Below are 15,876 nucleotides of genomic sequence, written 5' to 3' on the forward strand. Positions count from 1 at the left end.
TAAAAAAATGAATGCATATAATGGCTACTGGCCCAGCATAGGTACAGTGCTAGATAATACCTGGGTTGTTGTTTAACCTTAGGACTCCATTTTTTGAATTAATTAAGATCTTAAGAATGAATGCATTTCCTTAAAAACAATCAAATGGGATGTTGATTTTCAAATATAAAATCTGAGGGATTTTCTATTTACTTTCTATCTACTATTTTTCATTCGTGAGAAGTTGAACTACTTTCTTTTCATCGCTTCAGATTTGTCTGCCTCTATCAACAAGTGATGCAGTGCAGGTTGACCAATGACAGCTTAGTTCAAACTCTACAATCTAGTTGAACCTGCCCATCACTTTATAGACTCGGGGCTTTCCAATCCTGGCTCGACTGCCTGTCATTTCAGACAGACGCTTTCTCCGAATAGATCTCTTCCCTTTTTACTGATTGCAGAATTTGAGAGAACATAGACTTGAAGAGAATGGAGGAGCAACAACAGCAGAGACACGATGATGCGCTCCTGGAGCGCGCAGGGAGCCAGGACGTTATCCTCCCAATAACAACCAACACGAGGTGACATTTATAGCAGTAATTTTACGAAACACATTTTATAGATGTCGCAGTTACTTCGTTACATGCATCTGCGTATTGTCTACAGTATGTTTCTTCATTCCCCAAAGTAAGGTTCAAGTATGTGTAAACTCAAAATATTATATTACAATAATCATGTAGAAAAAAATATGTAAAACACAAAGAAAATCCATCAACAAGTGCAATATTTTATATAACTTATTTACAACTTGTATGCTATTGTGAATTTACGTCATTATTGAAAGTATGCATAAATTATATTGGGAGTATTATCAATGGTTTGAGTTGTCTGCTGATGCTGACTACATTCCCCATGCTTTCAATCGTTCCTTTACACTCAGATGAAACCTCTGCCTAGTAACTACTGATGTCTCCCAAACCTGTATTTATCATGGGCTCAGGAATGAGGAACAAAAAACAGTGTTGAACATTTTCATTCTTACTGGTTTAGGATCAGCTTTTGTCTCTGCACCGGGTCTCTGATTAGTTTTTGGAGGTGCAGGGATGTCACAAGGACAACCCCATACATGTCAGAAATGCAATTCTGATTCCCATAATCTTTTTAAAAAGTAAATCATGTTTGGTCTTCATAAATCAAGGTTTAATTTCAATTATTTTCTCTCCTTATATTTCTCCCTCTCTTTTTACTTTCCATCTCGTCTAATCTATCACCCCCTTTATCTACCGATGTTGCTCTCATTCCCTCCTGTAGGGCCTCTAACAGCCGTGCTTTTAAGGTAGCAGGGCTCACAGTGCTGGCGTGTCTTCTCCTGGCCGGCCAGGCCCTCACAACCTACCTGGTCTTGAACCAGAGGGGCCAGATCTATGACATGCAGAAGAGCAACGGCAACATGCGCAAGCAGCTGAGAAACAGACCACCGGGTAGGGGATTGGAGGAGAGGGAAGGAGGGGTGTTGATGTGTAGAGTTGGTGGCCAAAGGAGAGGGAAGTGAGATCTACTTATGTGGGAAGAGAGACTGGGGGGGACTGGATAGAAAAGAGAAATGGAATGGGTAGGGTTTTATTCCACAGAAGGGACCACCCATACAGTCATGAGTCCATATATTTTTTATGTAAGTTGCTTTGGATAAAGTGTCTGCTAAAAGGCATATATTATTATTGTAAGAGTTGGGTAAATTACATTTATTGTAATCTGTAACGTCACTTTCGGATTACCCATACTCAGTAATGTAATCCGATTACTTTGTTACTTTTAGATGACTTTCCCTAAGAGGCACAGGTTAGTAGCTGGCACAGACCGTCTTAAAATTGGATATGAAATCTAACCTTAACGACACTGCTAACCCTAATGCCTAGCCATAACTTTAAATAAAGACCAAAAAGCAATTTTTTGGTTTATATACATTTACAATATAGCCAATTTTGACTTTGAAGCTGGCCCATTCTACCTTAAGGACGACTCGTCCCAATAAATCCCAATGAACATCTATTGCACGATAAATCAATGTTAGAGTTTACATAGCTGGCTATAAATGGATGTTACATTTTACTTTATGGGTTAGTTATGTAGGCTTCTTCAACCTATTGCTTTCTACTACAGATAACAATACGATTAGATCATATCTTTAACCAAAGTCTGTCAGATTTCCCAGTCGTTCCAATGATTTAATACCCCTTGATCCTCAAGAATAGGACTTGGAAATCTAGATAAGCCAAGTTGTTTTACATGAGCATGACTCCCAAAAACAAATGACTATTTAGCCTAATCTTTTCTTTTTTTTTGTCATGGAGGACTGATTGGGCTCATTGCTTCGAGTTGAAAAACAAATGCTGCTCTCAGAAATGGCATGCTTTGAGCACTACAGGAAAGTGCTATTTGCATGTGAAAAACTAGGTCATTTTCCATTAAGAAAATAAAAGCCCCACTCCTGGTCTTCTTAAATGAAACTAGTTGTTGACAGTATGGAGCACAATATCACAGGGGAGTTTAAAAGGGAGGAACTCAAACTTTTATTCCATAGGCTCTGGTTCTGTTGCAAAACGTTTCTTAAACGGAAGCAAGTGAAACGTGGAGGGACCTACCTGAATTTGTCCAATACAAACTCTCGTTTGCTCCCGTTTGGTTCTTAAGCGGTTCCCGAAATGAATACACCCCTGGACGCAAAAATAAAGATTTGATAGGCAGCTTAAACAAAATATACAGTACATTAGTGAACAGCCAACCACGACAACCACAATCCGTAAGGCGCAAATAAATGGGAGAGCAGCATTGTGATTCTCATCAATGTGCTATATAGTCTAGATATCAATAATAAGTGATATCAGTAATGTCTGTAGGCTATACCACTGCTATCATCCTTACCACCCAGCGTGTATTAAAGTTGGATAATCTTTGGATGCCGACAGCAGTCGCACCATTGGAAGTCATAGCTTGGACTGTAGCCTACAAAGCCTATTCCTGCTCTTTTCCCGCGACCCATCAAACGCATTTGGTGTGTCATCATGGTGGTCTGATTTGTGGTTAGACTCGCTCAGGCGCAACAAACCTTTTTTCAACGCTGATTTGAATGTCATTGAGAAAACAGAAAGGTGTAAAATAATTTTCCGCAAACATCCTTTCGGAATTTAAAAGTCATGATAAAAGTTAGCATCTAGTTTTTCACAAGTTTCTGCGAGTTTAGCTGGTAATGTAACGATTACAATTTTTTTGTCATCATTACTCCCCAACCATGTTTATTCTAGAAATTTGGGAGGGGCTAGCCTCAATCCCAATTGGAAGTGTTTTATCTTATTCACACTGACCTGTCGTCGTCTGCCCCCCCCTTGCTCCAGCTGTGGCCCCTGTCAAGATGCAGACGCCCATGCTCAACATGGCCCGGCTGATCGACTTCACCGATGAGGACGTCAAGACTCCCATGACGGTATGACTCCTCTTTCCCTTCTTAGAGCAGGTGTTGTTTAACTTTTTCAGCCTGGGACCCAAATGATATATTCTGTGTTTTCCTGGGACCCAAATGATATATTCTGTGTTTTCCTGGGACCCAAATGATATATTCTGTCTTTTCCTGGGACCCAAATGATATATTCTGTGTTTTCCTGGGACCCAAATGATATATTCTGTGTTTTCCTGGGACCCAAATGATATATTCTGTGTTTTCCTGGGACCCAAGCGTATGAAAACATGCAACTATATGTACGTATCGGTACATTTCATTGCACTTATGCATAAAACAAATGCAATATAGACAAAAACAAATAACAATTAAATTAAATTAAATATCCATATAAATAGTGATTCATATTTATTTTTCCCCATTTAAAAACACTTACATATCTGTCTAGGTTGGAACTGTTGCTGTTAAAATACAATAAATCATTTTCATTCTGAACTGGAATAAACTGATTGATCACATCACACAGATGTATAACAGAACACAAACACACACACAGTCCTAATGAGAGGTGTGTGGCTGGTTGAAGTTTTGAACAAGCATGTCTATTCTGGGCTCAGTTTTTGGCAGTGCTACCCTGAGGTCATGCTCAGCATGGAGTCTGTTTCTGTACTTGTTTTTTAAGTATGCCAGAGTTGAGAACCTTGACTCGCACAGGTATGTGGTGCCAAACTGGATCAGAACGTCTACGCGCTCCTCGTTATTTCTCAAAGGTTGTATGGAAAAAAAGAGCGAAACTCTTTGGGTTTATTGAAGATTGAGTTCAGTCAGAACTTGTGGCTAGCTTGAGTCTATTTGATGACAGCTGTGAGTGATGGCAAGTGGGAATGATAAGTCAATGGCTGAGAGCACATCATCTGCTGCTGAACCAGCGCTGCAGCGTGTGGGTCGCGGAGGGATCTTCAATAAAACTGCAGAGAAAAAAATGATGTAAACCGCAAAGCACACAGGCGTCTCCCTCCCGCTTGTGCAGCTGCCAGTCTGAGCAGAGACACCACTGATAAGCATGGAGCGGACTTACAGAGAGAGCAGTTGCACATGGCCAAATCAATTCTAGTAATGAATGAAATAACTACACTTTCTCTGACATGTCGCGACCCACTATTAATGGACATTTTTTGTAGGGGTTGAAATATTATTCATGTGAAAATCAAGTCTGAAATTTGTAAGTGGAAATTACAAACTTTACAAGTCTTTTTAAACCTCAAATACACTACAAGTGTTTAATTTCCTGCAACAGGGTGATCAAATGATGAACCAACATCTGTAAACACAATCATTAAAAAGCTAACATTTTCATGCAGCATGCACACTACTAGACCAATACGTTAGACCGATCGATACACACACTAAAACAATATACACTCACAAGACCAGGCATAGTAACCATAACACATGCCACTTCACACAGTTCAGGAGTTCATGGCCTTTGAGTTTAAAAAAATAAAGACAATTAGTCTGTTGATACATTATTAATAGGTCCGCCATCCATACTTTAAGAAAGGCTGTCTTAAAGGTTTTTATGAACTGAGGGGAAACAGCCACTAGATGGCAGCAACAAGCTCACTTGCAAATGTCAACTTGTGTCCCCTAGGACTAAGCTCCCTCTTCCTGCTCCTTTGAAATTAAAATAAAAAGATGAGTATTGTGTATTTTTGTCTGTCTGACTGTCTGCTCTCCCGTCAGAACCTGGAGGCCACTGCAGTTGCAATTGTGAGCCTGGAGGAGCAAGTGAAGAATCTGCTGCAGGTAAATTAATAAATACATATTAATCAATGAATCCACCCTTTGCATTGAAGTCCCCTCTACAAAGACAGGAACAGTTTAAATATCAGCCTTTGATTGATTGATTATTGTATTGTTCAGAACCCCCAGCTGCCCCAGTTCAACGAGACATTCCTGGCCAACCTGCAGAGCCTGAAGAAACAGGTGGAGGAGACTGAGTGGGAGGTGAGACTTAGATGCGTCCCAAATGGCACCCTATTCCTCTTTAGTACACTACTTTTGACCAGGGTCATAAGGCTGTGATCAAAGTAGTGTAATGTATAGGGACCCTGATAAAACATGTATGAATATCCATAAATAATCATGACATGGTCCACGTTACCTTACAGTATCTTACCCAATGGCTGGGTGGTGTACAGTGTTTTACTATATACCGGTAATGATGCAAGGACCGGTTTGAGTTTTTAAATGACCTTCTAAACCAAATGTGATAGATACTCCGGCGCGTATAATGTCTGTTTTTATAGTTTACTCTGTTTGCTACTTAAGTAATCGCTCTCTCTCTCTCCTGCTGCTACGTGCTGCTAACCACACCAAGCCCTGCCCCTGTCACTCAAAGAGAGAGAAGTTGCTCGACCACTGAGTCATGAGCACGTTCTTGCCGTTCACTCCGCATGGTCAGATGGATGCAACATTCGCTTTCCACTAGCACTCTATAATTACACTTAGTGTGTGTATCTTGCTGTCTGCAAACTACGGTCTGCTAGTTTCTATTCTTGGCAAGGTGTTGTAAAAAATAATTACTGTTAGCCTCTAATCGCTAGTTAGCTGGCTAAATGTACTAACAGTCAGAGCGAACGTAGCTAGTTAGCTAATACTGTCTGGTACCAGTGCTGGTGTAGACCTAGATTAGCATTTTTGTGCAACGGTATCTTATCAGAGAGGAAAAAGCCGAAGCAGGAATATGTTGGTTAGCTAGCTATACGAAGTAAGAAAACAACATGTAATTTAACATCTAATGAGGGTCACTTGGAAACACAGACCAACACTTTGGTTCCTACCCTGTCAATAATTCCTCAATGACTTATTCAGTCAGTGTCTTGTCAAACAACAATGTATTCAAGGTTCTGCCCACTATATTCCAACTATAGAATCAGAACAATTGTTATATTTCCATGATTCTAAAAGTTCACAAATGTTTGCCCATCATGCTGTGTGGCACAGTGTGGAAATTATAAATAAAGTGCAGGAAATCCAGAAATGGTTGAAAATGCTGAAAATTATTTTAGTTTGGAGTTAGATTGAACAGTATAAGTGGAGAAAGCCCCATTGAAATCACTTACAATGTATGTGTTGCCACCCTAGGCTCATAAGATACTAAGCGTACTTAGAACATGTATTATTCAAAACATAACATACCATATCGCCCAACCCTATCTTACCCTGAACCCTGACTGTGTCCCTCAGGGCTTTGAGACCTGGGCGCGTTATTGGCTGCTCTTCCAGATGGCCCAGGAGAAGCCCCCTGTTCTCCCCACACCTCAGCCAGGTGAGCTTACCCCCCCCCCCCCCCCATCAACACCTCCAAACCCCCACACCACCTCCTCACCCCCACCACCTCCTCACCCCCACCATCCCCTCCTCACCCCCACTATCACCTCCTCACCCCCACCACCTCATCCTCACCCCCACTACCTCATCCTCACCCCCACTATCACCTCCTCACCCCCACCATCACCTCCTCACCCCCACCATCACCTCCTCACCCCCACCACCACCTCCTCACCTCCACTATCACCTCCTCACCCCCACCACCTCCTCACCCCCACCATCCCCTCCTCACCCCCACTATCACCTCCTCACCCCCACCACCTCATCCTCAGCCCCACTACCTCATCCTCACCCCCACTATCACCTCCTCACCCCCACTATCACCCCCACCACCTCATCCTCACCCCCACTATCACCTCCTCACCCCCACCACCTCATCCTCACCCCACCACCTCATCCTCACCCCCACTATCACCTCCTCACCCCCACTATCACCTCCTCACCCCCACCACCACATCACCTCCTCACCCCCACCACCTCATAACTTCATGTCTCTTGTCTCTCCCTCTCTTATTTCTTCCACCCCACCCCCTAAACCAAGTATTTAATATAAATTCACCATTGCTCTCTTCTTTCCCTCTCCTCTCTTCTTTCCCTCTTCCCTCTCTTCTTTCACTCTCCTCTCTTCTTTCCTTCATCTCTCTTCTTTCACTCTCCTCTCTTCTTTCCCTCTCCTCTCTTCTTTCCCTCTCCTCTCTTCTTTCCCTCTTCCCTCTCTTCTTTCACTCTCCTCTCTTCTTTCACTCTCCTCTCTTCTTTCCTTCATCTCTCTTCTTTCACTCTCCTCTCTTCTTTCCCTCTCCTCTCTATTATTTCACTCTCCTCTCTTCTTTCCCTCTTCCCTCTCTTCTTTCCCTCTTCCCTCTCTTCTATCCCTCTTCCCTCTTCTTTCCCTCTCCTCTCTTCTTTCCCTCTCATCTCTTCTTTCCCTCTCCTCTCTCTTCTCTTATTTTCCTCTCTTCTCAAGAACGTTATGTCTGGTAGGTACATAGTGGTGGTGTTGGGACAGTTGTCTCATGTTACTGTTTGTTTCCCACAGTACCCCATCAGAGGAGGCCATCTTACCCCAGGATGATGCAGCTGAAGGAGTACAAGAGTGAGTGTTAGATAGAAACTTAATAACAAACAGACAGAGATGTACAATATATAGACAACGCTTTGGATCACATGTCTGTCTACTGTGTCTCTAGACTGTTCATCTGAATACATTGCATGATAGTTTGGCACATATGGTTGACTCTTTTCTCTATATTTTGCAGATGAGTAAACCACAGCTCAACCACAGCACCTGATGGCCTTCTTCACCAAGTGTCCTCTCCTATATCTCACCCCTCCCCTCAAAAAAAAAAAATACACACAATTTTCCTTCTGTCTATCTCACTCTTCCTTTATCATCATATAGCTAAGTTACCTGGAAGGCAAACCAATCAATGTTCTCTTTTGAGTTCTGGATGATTTGCCTTTGGACAGCATATAAGGCTTAAACTATTCAAATGTTATCTTGTGAGCTCAGCTCAGCTATGTTAAGCATTGCTAGAGATATACATATGAAGTGTATGTTACATTTTACTCCATGTGCACAACACCCAAACTTTCCCATCCCCAAACCCTGAGCCTCTGACCCTACTCATGTCAATATTTACCCCTAGTCCCTTACCTTGGTCCTCCAAACATACCCCTCTAATGGGGGGCTAGCCCCACCTGTTTTTTTCATCTGCCTCTCCCCATAGATTGCCATAGGGCTTTGTTTGAAAAGCTTACTGTCTATATAATATAACGTAGATTAACATCTATTTGTCCATCTCTTTAATGCATGCTTTTACTATTATGAATGAGGATGTGGGGAAGTGATTCTACCAAGAGATGTGAACCAGACAGAATTAATAAAGTATGTTGTTTCCTACTGGAACACTGTTTCAAGACTCTTAGAATCAATCCTCCACAAAATAACAAAAAGTGTAAATAACAATGGCATGTAGAAGTAATCAACATTTTAAAATGAATAGATTATTTTGACCTGCCCACATTTCATTGGAAGATGCAGTGTAAACTCTTAATAACATAGTCTATTAGTTAGAAAGGGACACTAGATACAAATGTATGTGGACATCCCTTGGTGTCCAGAATCCAAATTGGTGGATTCTGCTATTTCAGCCACATCTGTTGCAGACAGTTGTATACAATAGAGCACACAGCCATGCAATCTCCATAGCCTAACATTGGCAGTAGAATGCCCTTACTGAAGATCAGATCAATGTGGCACAGTCACAGGATGCCACCTTTCCAACATGTCAGTTCATCAAATTTCTGCCCTGCTAGAGCTACCCCCGGTCAACTGTAAGTGCTGTTATTGTGAAGTGGAAACAACGACTCAGCTGCTAAGTGGTAGGCCATACAAGCTCACAGAATGGGACTGTCGGGTGCAGAAGGGCATAAAAATTGTCTGTCCTCGGTTGCAACACTCACTACCAGTTCCAAACTGCCTCTGGAAGCAATGTCAGCACAATAACTGTTTGTCGGGAGCTTCATGAAATGGGTTTCCATGGCCAAGCAGCTGCACACAAGCCTAAGATCACCATACGCAATGCCAAGCATCGGCTGGAATGTTGTAAGGATCACAGCCATTGGGTTCTGGAGCAGTGGAAATGCGTTCTCTGGAGTGATGAATCATGCTTCACCATCTGGCGGTCCGACGGCCGAATCTGGGTTTGGCGATGCCAGGAGAACCCTACCTGTCTGAATGCATAGTGCCAACTGTAAAGTTTGATGGAGGAGGAATAATGGTCTGGGGTTGTTTTTCATGGTTCAGCTAGGCCCCTTAGTTCCAGTGAAGGGAAATCTTAATGCTACAGCATACAATGACATTCTAGAAAAATCTGTGCTTCCAAATTTATGGCAACAGTTTGGGGAAGGCCCTTTCTTGTTTTAGCATGACAATGCCCCCGTGCACAAAGTGGGGTCCATAGAGAAATGGTTTGTTGAGATCGATGTGGAAGAAAGTGACTGGCCTGTACAGAGCCCTGACCTCAACTCCATCTAACACCTTTGGGATTAATTTGAACACCGACTTCGAGCCAGGCTTTATCACCCAACATCACTAATGCTGTTGTGGCTGAATGGAAGTAAGTCCCTGCAGCAATGTTCCAACATCTAGTGGAAAGGCTGCCATAACATCCTCTTCTTTCATGACATGTTCAACTTTTGGTCATGTAGTGTATCTCTAGCTTAGACAGATTTTGATGGGCATTTTATTATTAGGCCAATTAGATTGTCGGGGTGCAGAAATTGTAGGCTAAGAGTTAAACATATGAGAGATTGATTTAGTGAAGATATTGCCACCGTCTTATGACAATCAAACCGTCAAATGTCCTGCTTCCATAACTCTCCCCTTGTGGTCAGGCTGAGGGCCACCAGAGGGAGCTGCTGGTCCTGGGTAGAGAGACAGGTCCTGGTAATACAGGGGCCTGCCACTGTGGCCCTGTAGGCCGAGGGACCTGGAGACCCAGCAGCATGGGAGGAGAGTCTGCAGGTAGAGCTGGCTGGCGACCGTACAGGATGCAGTCTGCCTGTCCTCAGAACCAACAGCTACAGGTAGACAACAAACGGCACCACAAAGGTGACTTACTCACCTGTATAACATACAGTGCCTTCAGGAAGTATTCACATTCCACATTTTGTTGTGTTACAGCCTGAAATGAAAATTGATTAAATTTAGATTGTTTTGCCACTGGCCTACACAATGTCAACGTGGAATTATGTTTAGACATTTTTACTAATTGATAAAAAATGAAAAGCTGAAATGTCTTGAGTCAATAAGTATTCAACCCCTTTGTTATGGCAAGCCTAAAATAAGTTCAGGAGTAAACATTTGCTTACCAAGTCGCATGAGAAGTTGCATGGACTCACTGAGTGCAATAATAGTCTTTAACATGATTTTTTTTATGACTACCTCATCTCTGTACCACACACACATTAAATTCATTATCTGTAAGGTCCTTCAGATGAGCAGTGAATTTCAAACAGAGTCAACCACAAATACCAGGGAGGTTTTCCAATGCCTCGCAAAGAACCGCACCTATTGGTAGATGGGTAAAAATTAAGAAAGCATACATTGAATATCCCTTTGAGCATGGTGAAGTTATTAATTAACCTTCGGATGATTTGTCAATCCACCCAGTCACTACAAAGATACAGGCGTCCTTGCTAACTCAGTTACCGGAGAGGAAGGAAACGCTCAGGGTGACTTTAAAACAGGTACAGAGGTGAATGGCTGTGATAGGAGAAAACTGAGGATGGATCAACAACATTGTACTTACTCCACAATATTAAGCTAAATGACTGAGTGAAAAGAAGGAAACCTGTACAGAATAAAAATATTCCAAAACATGCATCCTGTTTGCAAAAAGGCAAGTAAAACTGCTAAAAATGGTGCAAAGAACTGAACCTTTATGTCCTGAATACAAAGTTATGTTTGGGGCAAATACAACACATCACCAACACAACATATTTTTAAGATGTTTGTTACAACATGTTTGTCATCGGCAAGGACTAGGGAATTTTTTTTTAGGATAGAAAGAAACCGAATGGAGTTAAGGACAGGAAAATCAGATGAAAAATTGGTTCAGTCTGCTTTCCAACAGACACTGGAGACAAATTCACCTTTCAACAGGACAATAACCTGATAAAATAATTCCACTCTGAAACATTAACTGTATGAAATTGATTAGAATCATAATCTGATGATGTGTGTAGTTTTAGTCGGAATTAGGTTAAACAATATCTGTATAGTGGAAAAACAGACTGACTGAGCAAGGCGTAGCTTAGGATTTGAACTTGTGTGTGTGTGCCTAGTAAAATATCAAACAACAATTCAAACTGTGTTTGGACCGACCTGGCTAGGCCTCAGAGACTTGGGAGAGGACAGGGAGTACTTCTCAAGGTTTCCCTAATCTCGGGGGAATGGAACTGTCGGCTAGGTAGTGATACACAGTGGTGAGAACTGTGGAGAAGGATATGTGTATGTATGTGCGTAGGATACCTACTGTTGTGTGTGTATGTACAGTGCATTGCGAAAGTATTCGGCCCCCTTGAACTTTGCGACCTTTTGCCACATTTCAGGATTCAAACATAAAGATATAAAACTGTATTTTTTTGTGAAGAATCAACAACAAGTGGGACACAATCATGAAGTGGAACGACATTTATTGGATATTTCAAACTTTTTTAACAAATCAAAAACTGAAAAATTGGGCGTGCAAAATTATTCAGCCCCTTTACTTTCAGTGCAGCAAACTCGCTCCAGAAGTTCAGTGAGGATCTCTGAATGATCCAATGTTGACCTAAATGACTAATGATGATAAATACAATCCACCTGTGTGTAGTCAAGTCTCCGTATAAATGCACCTGCACTGTGATAGTCTCAGAGGTCCGTTAAAAGCGCAGAGAGCATCATGAAGAACAAGGAACACACCAGGCAGGTCCGAGATACTGTTGTGAAGAAGTTTAAAGCCGGATTTGGATACAAAAAGATTTCCCAAGCTTTAAACATCCCAAGGAGCACTGTGCAAGCGATAATATTGAAATGGAAGGAGTATCAGACCACTGCAAATCTACCAAGACCTGGCCGTCCCTCTAAACTTTCAGCTCATACAAGGAGAAGACTAATCAGAGATGCAGCCAAGAGGCCCATGATCACTCTGGATGAACTGCAGAGATCTACAGCTGAGGTGGGAGACTGTCCATAGGACAACAATCAGTCGTATATTGCACAAATCTGGCCTTTATGGAAGAGTGGCAAGAAAGCCATTTCTTAAAGATATCCATAAAAAGTGTCGTTTAAAGTTTGCCACAAGCCACCTGGGAGACACACCAAACATGTGAAAGAATGTGCTCTGGTCAGATGAAAACAAAATTGAACTTTTTGGCAACACAGCTGAACACACCATCCCCACTGTCAAACATGGTGGTGGCAGCATCATGGTTTGGGCCTGCTTTTCTTCAGCAGGGACAGGGAAGATGGTTAGAATTGATGGGAAGATGGATGGAGCCAAATACAGGACCATTCTGGAAGAAAACCTGATGGAGTCTGCAAAAGACCTGAGACTGGGACAGAGATTTGTCTTCCAACAAGACAATGATCCAAAACATAAAGCAAAATCTACAATGGAATGGTTCAAAAATAAACATATCCAGGTGTTAGAATGGCCAAGTCAAAGTCCAGACCTGAATCCAATCGAGAATCTGTGGAAAGAACTGAAAACTGCTGTTCACAAATGCTCTCCATCCAACCTCACTGAGGTCGAGCTATTTTGCAAGGAGGAATGGGACAACATTTCAGTCTCTCGATGTGCAAAACTGATAGAGACATACCCCAAGCGACTTACAGCTGTAATCGCAGCAAAAGGTGGCGCTACAAAGTATTAACTTAAGGGGGCTGAATAATTTTGCACGCCCAATTTTTCAGTTTTTGATTTGTTAAAAAAGTTTGAAATATCCAATAAATGTCGTTCCACTTCATGATTGTGTCCCACTTGTTGTTGATTCTTCACAAAAAAAATTGTTTTATATCTTTATGTTTGAAGCCAGAAATGTGGCAAAAGGTCGCAAAGTTCAAGGGGGCCGAATACTTTCGCAAGGCACTGTATGTGCGTAGGATACCTACTGTTTGTGTGTATGTATGTGCGTAGGATACCTACTGTTTGTGTGGAAGTATGTGCGTAGGATATCTACTGTTTGTGTGGAAGTATGTGCGTAGGATACCTACTGTTAGTGTGGAAGTATGTGCGTAGGATACCTACTGTTTGTGTGTATGTATGTGCGTAGGATACCTACTGTTTGTGTGTATGTATGTGGGTAGCTATAAATTGGATGTCTTTGTATTCTTGACTTTAGAACGTTCTCTGAATAAACTGTACTATCTTTTTGCATAAGCTGAGTCTTTGACTTATTATTAAACTCGTGGTCTTACAGATCTCGGGGATTGGTAAGAGTTATCATTGGAATTAAATTCTCTTGACATATTTCTGTTTTAGGTTATGTTGCTTACCAAGACGACATTGAATGTTCCCTAGTGGCCTAGTTAGTTTTGACTTAAATCGACTTAAAAATCTATTGCAAACTTGATCATTGCTGGACAGCCATACTCAACCAACTTGACAGAGCTTGCAAAATAGACTGTTTGAGGATGGGCATGGGCTAATTGAGTGACTGTCAGTGACTGACATTACAAGAGAAAAACTGCTGATGCACACAGCGAAATGTCTTAACTGCACCTTGTGAAATCTACTATTCAAACTCAACAGTAAGTTTAGACACCAACTGGGGGAATTCATCCGAGGGCCCATCCCTGTCCTAGATCCTAATTTAAGAAAATGTATTTTAAATCACTGAAATAATGATGCATTTCATTGCTATTGCATACATTAAGTTAACTAAACCTAGTGAATCCAAAAATCTGTATCTGCAAATGTTCTCTCCCTCTTTCCTCTGTAACATTGGCTGAGCTTGTGGCATGTGGCAGGGTCTACAGTCAATCACGGACTACAGGAAGAAATCCAGCCCAGTCACGGACCAGGATGTCTTGCTCCCATGCAGACTAAATAACTTTTTTGCCCGCTTTGAGGACAATACAGTGCCACTGACACGGCCTGCAACGAAAACATGCGGTCTCTCCTTCACTGCAGCCGAGGTGAGTAAGACATTTAAACGTGTTAACCCTCGCAAGGCTGCAGGCCCAGACGGCATCCCCAGCCGCGCCCTCAGAGCATGCGCAGACCAGCTGGCCGGTGTGTTTACGGACATATTCAATCAATCCCTATACCAGTCTGCTGTTCCCACATGCTTCAAGAGGGCCACCATTGTTCCTGTTCCCAAGAAAGCTAAGGTAACTGAGCTAAACGACTACCGCCCCGTAGCACTCACATCCGTCATCATGAAGTGCTTTGAGAGACTAGTCAAGGACCATATCACCTCCACCCTACCTGACACCCTAGACCCACTCCAATTTGCTTACCGCCCAAATAGGTCCACAGACGATGCAATCTCAACCACACTGCCCTAACTCATCTGGACAAGAGGAATACCTATGTGAGAATGCTGTTCATCGACTACAGCTCGGCATTCAACACCATAGTACCCTCCAAGCTCGTCATCAAGCTCGAGACCCTGGGACCCCGCCCTGTGCAACTGGGTACTGGACTTCCTGACGGGCCGCCCCCAGGTGGTGAGGGTAGGCAACAACATCTCCTCCCCGCTGATCCTCAACACTGGGGCCCCACAAGGGTGCGTTCTGAGCCCTCTCCTGTACTCCCTGTTCACCCACGACTGCGTGGCCACGCACGCCTCCAACTCAATCATCAAGTTTGCGGACGACACAACAGTGGTAGGCTTGATTACCAACAACGACGAGACGGCCTACAGGGAGGAGGTGAGGGCCCTCGGAGTGTGGTGTCAGGAAAATAACCTCACACTCAACGTCAACAAAACTAAGGAGATGATTGTGGACTTCAGGAAACAGCAGAGGGAACACCCCCCTATCCACATCGATGGAACAGTAGTGGAGAGGGTAGCAAGTTAAGTTCCTCGGCATATACATCACAGACAAACTGAATTGGTCCACTCACACAGACAGCATCGTGAAGAAGGCGCAGCAGCGCCTCTTCAACCTCAGGAGGCTGAAGAAATTTGGCTTGTCACCAAAAGCACTCACAAACTTCTACAGATGCACAATCGAGAGCATCCTGGCGGGCTGTATCACCGCCTGGTATGGCAACTGCACCGCCCTCAACCGTAAGGCTCTCCAGAGGGTAGTGAGGTCTGCACAACGCATCACCGGGGGCAAACTACCTGCCCTCCAGGACACCTACACCACCCGATGTCACAGGAAGGCCATAAAGATCATCAAGGACATCAACCACCCGAGCCACTGCCTGTTCACCCCGCTATCATCCAGAAGGCGAGGTCAGCACAGGTGCATCAAAGCTGGGACCAAGAGACTGAAAAACAGCTTCTATCTCAAGGCCATCAGACTGTTAAACAGCCACCACTAACAC

The 15,876-nt window shown here is 42.9% G+C and overlaps 1 protein-coding gene across 1 annotated transcript; it reads left to right on the forward strand.

Moving 5' to 3' along the window:
• Positions 1–398: 398 nt before the first annotated feature.
• On the forward strand, positions 399–8,735 carry LOC100136157 (invariant chain INVX). Its single transcript, NM_001124443.1, is given in 8 exon segments — positions 399–560; positions 1,291–1,460; positions 3,372–3,460; positions 5,177–5,239; positions 5,357–5,440; positions 6,683–6,764; positions 7,866–7,922; positions 8,086–8,735. Coding segments are annotated over 8 exon segments (645 nt in total). The 5' UTR covers positions 399–468; the 3' UTR covers positions 8,094–8,735.
• The last annotated feature ends 7,141 nt before the right edge of the window (positions 8,736–15,876 follow it).

Source organism: Oncorhynchus mykiss, chromosome 25 (assembly GCF_057628025.1).
Source record: "Oncorhynchus mykiss isolate SJ-2025 chromosome 25, ASM5762802v1, whole genome shotgun sequence".
Taxonomy (NCBI): domain Eukaryota; kingdom Metazoa; phylum Chordata; class Actinopteri; order Salmoniformes; family Salmonidae; genus Oncorhynchus; species Oncorhynchus mykiss.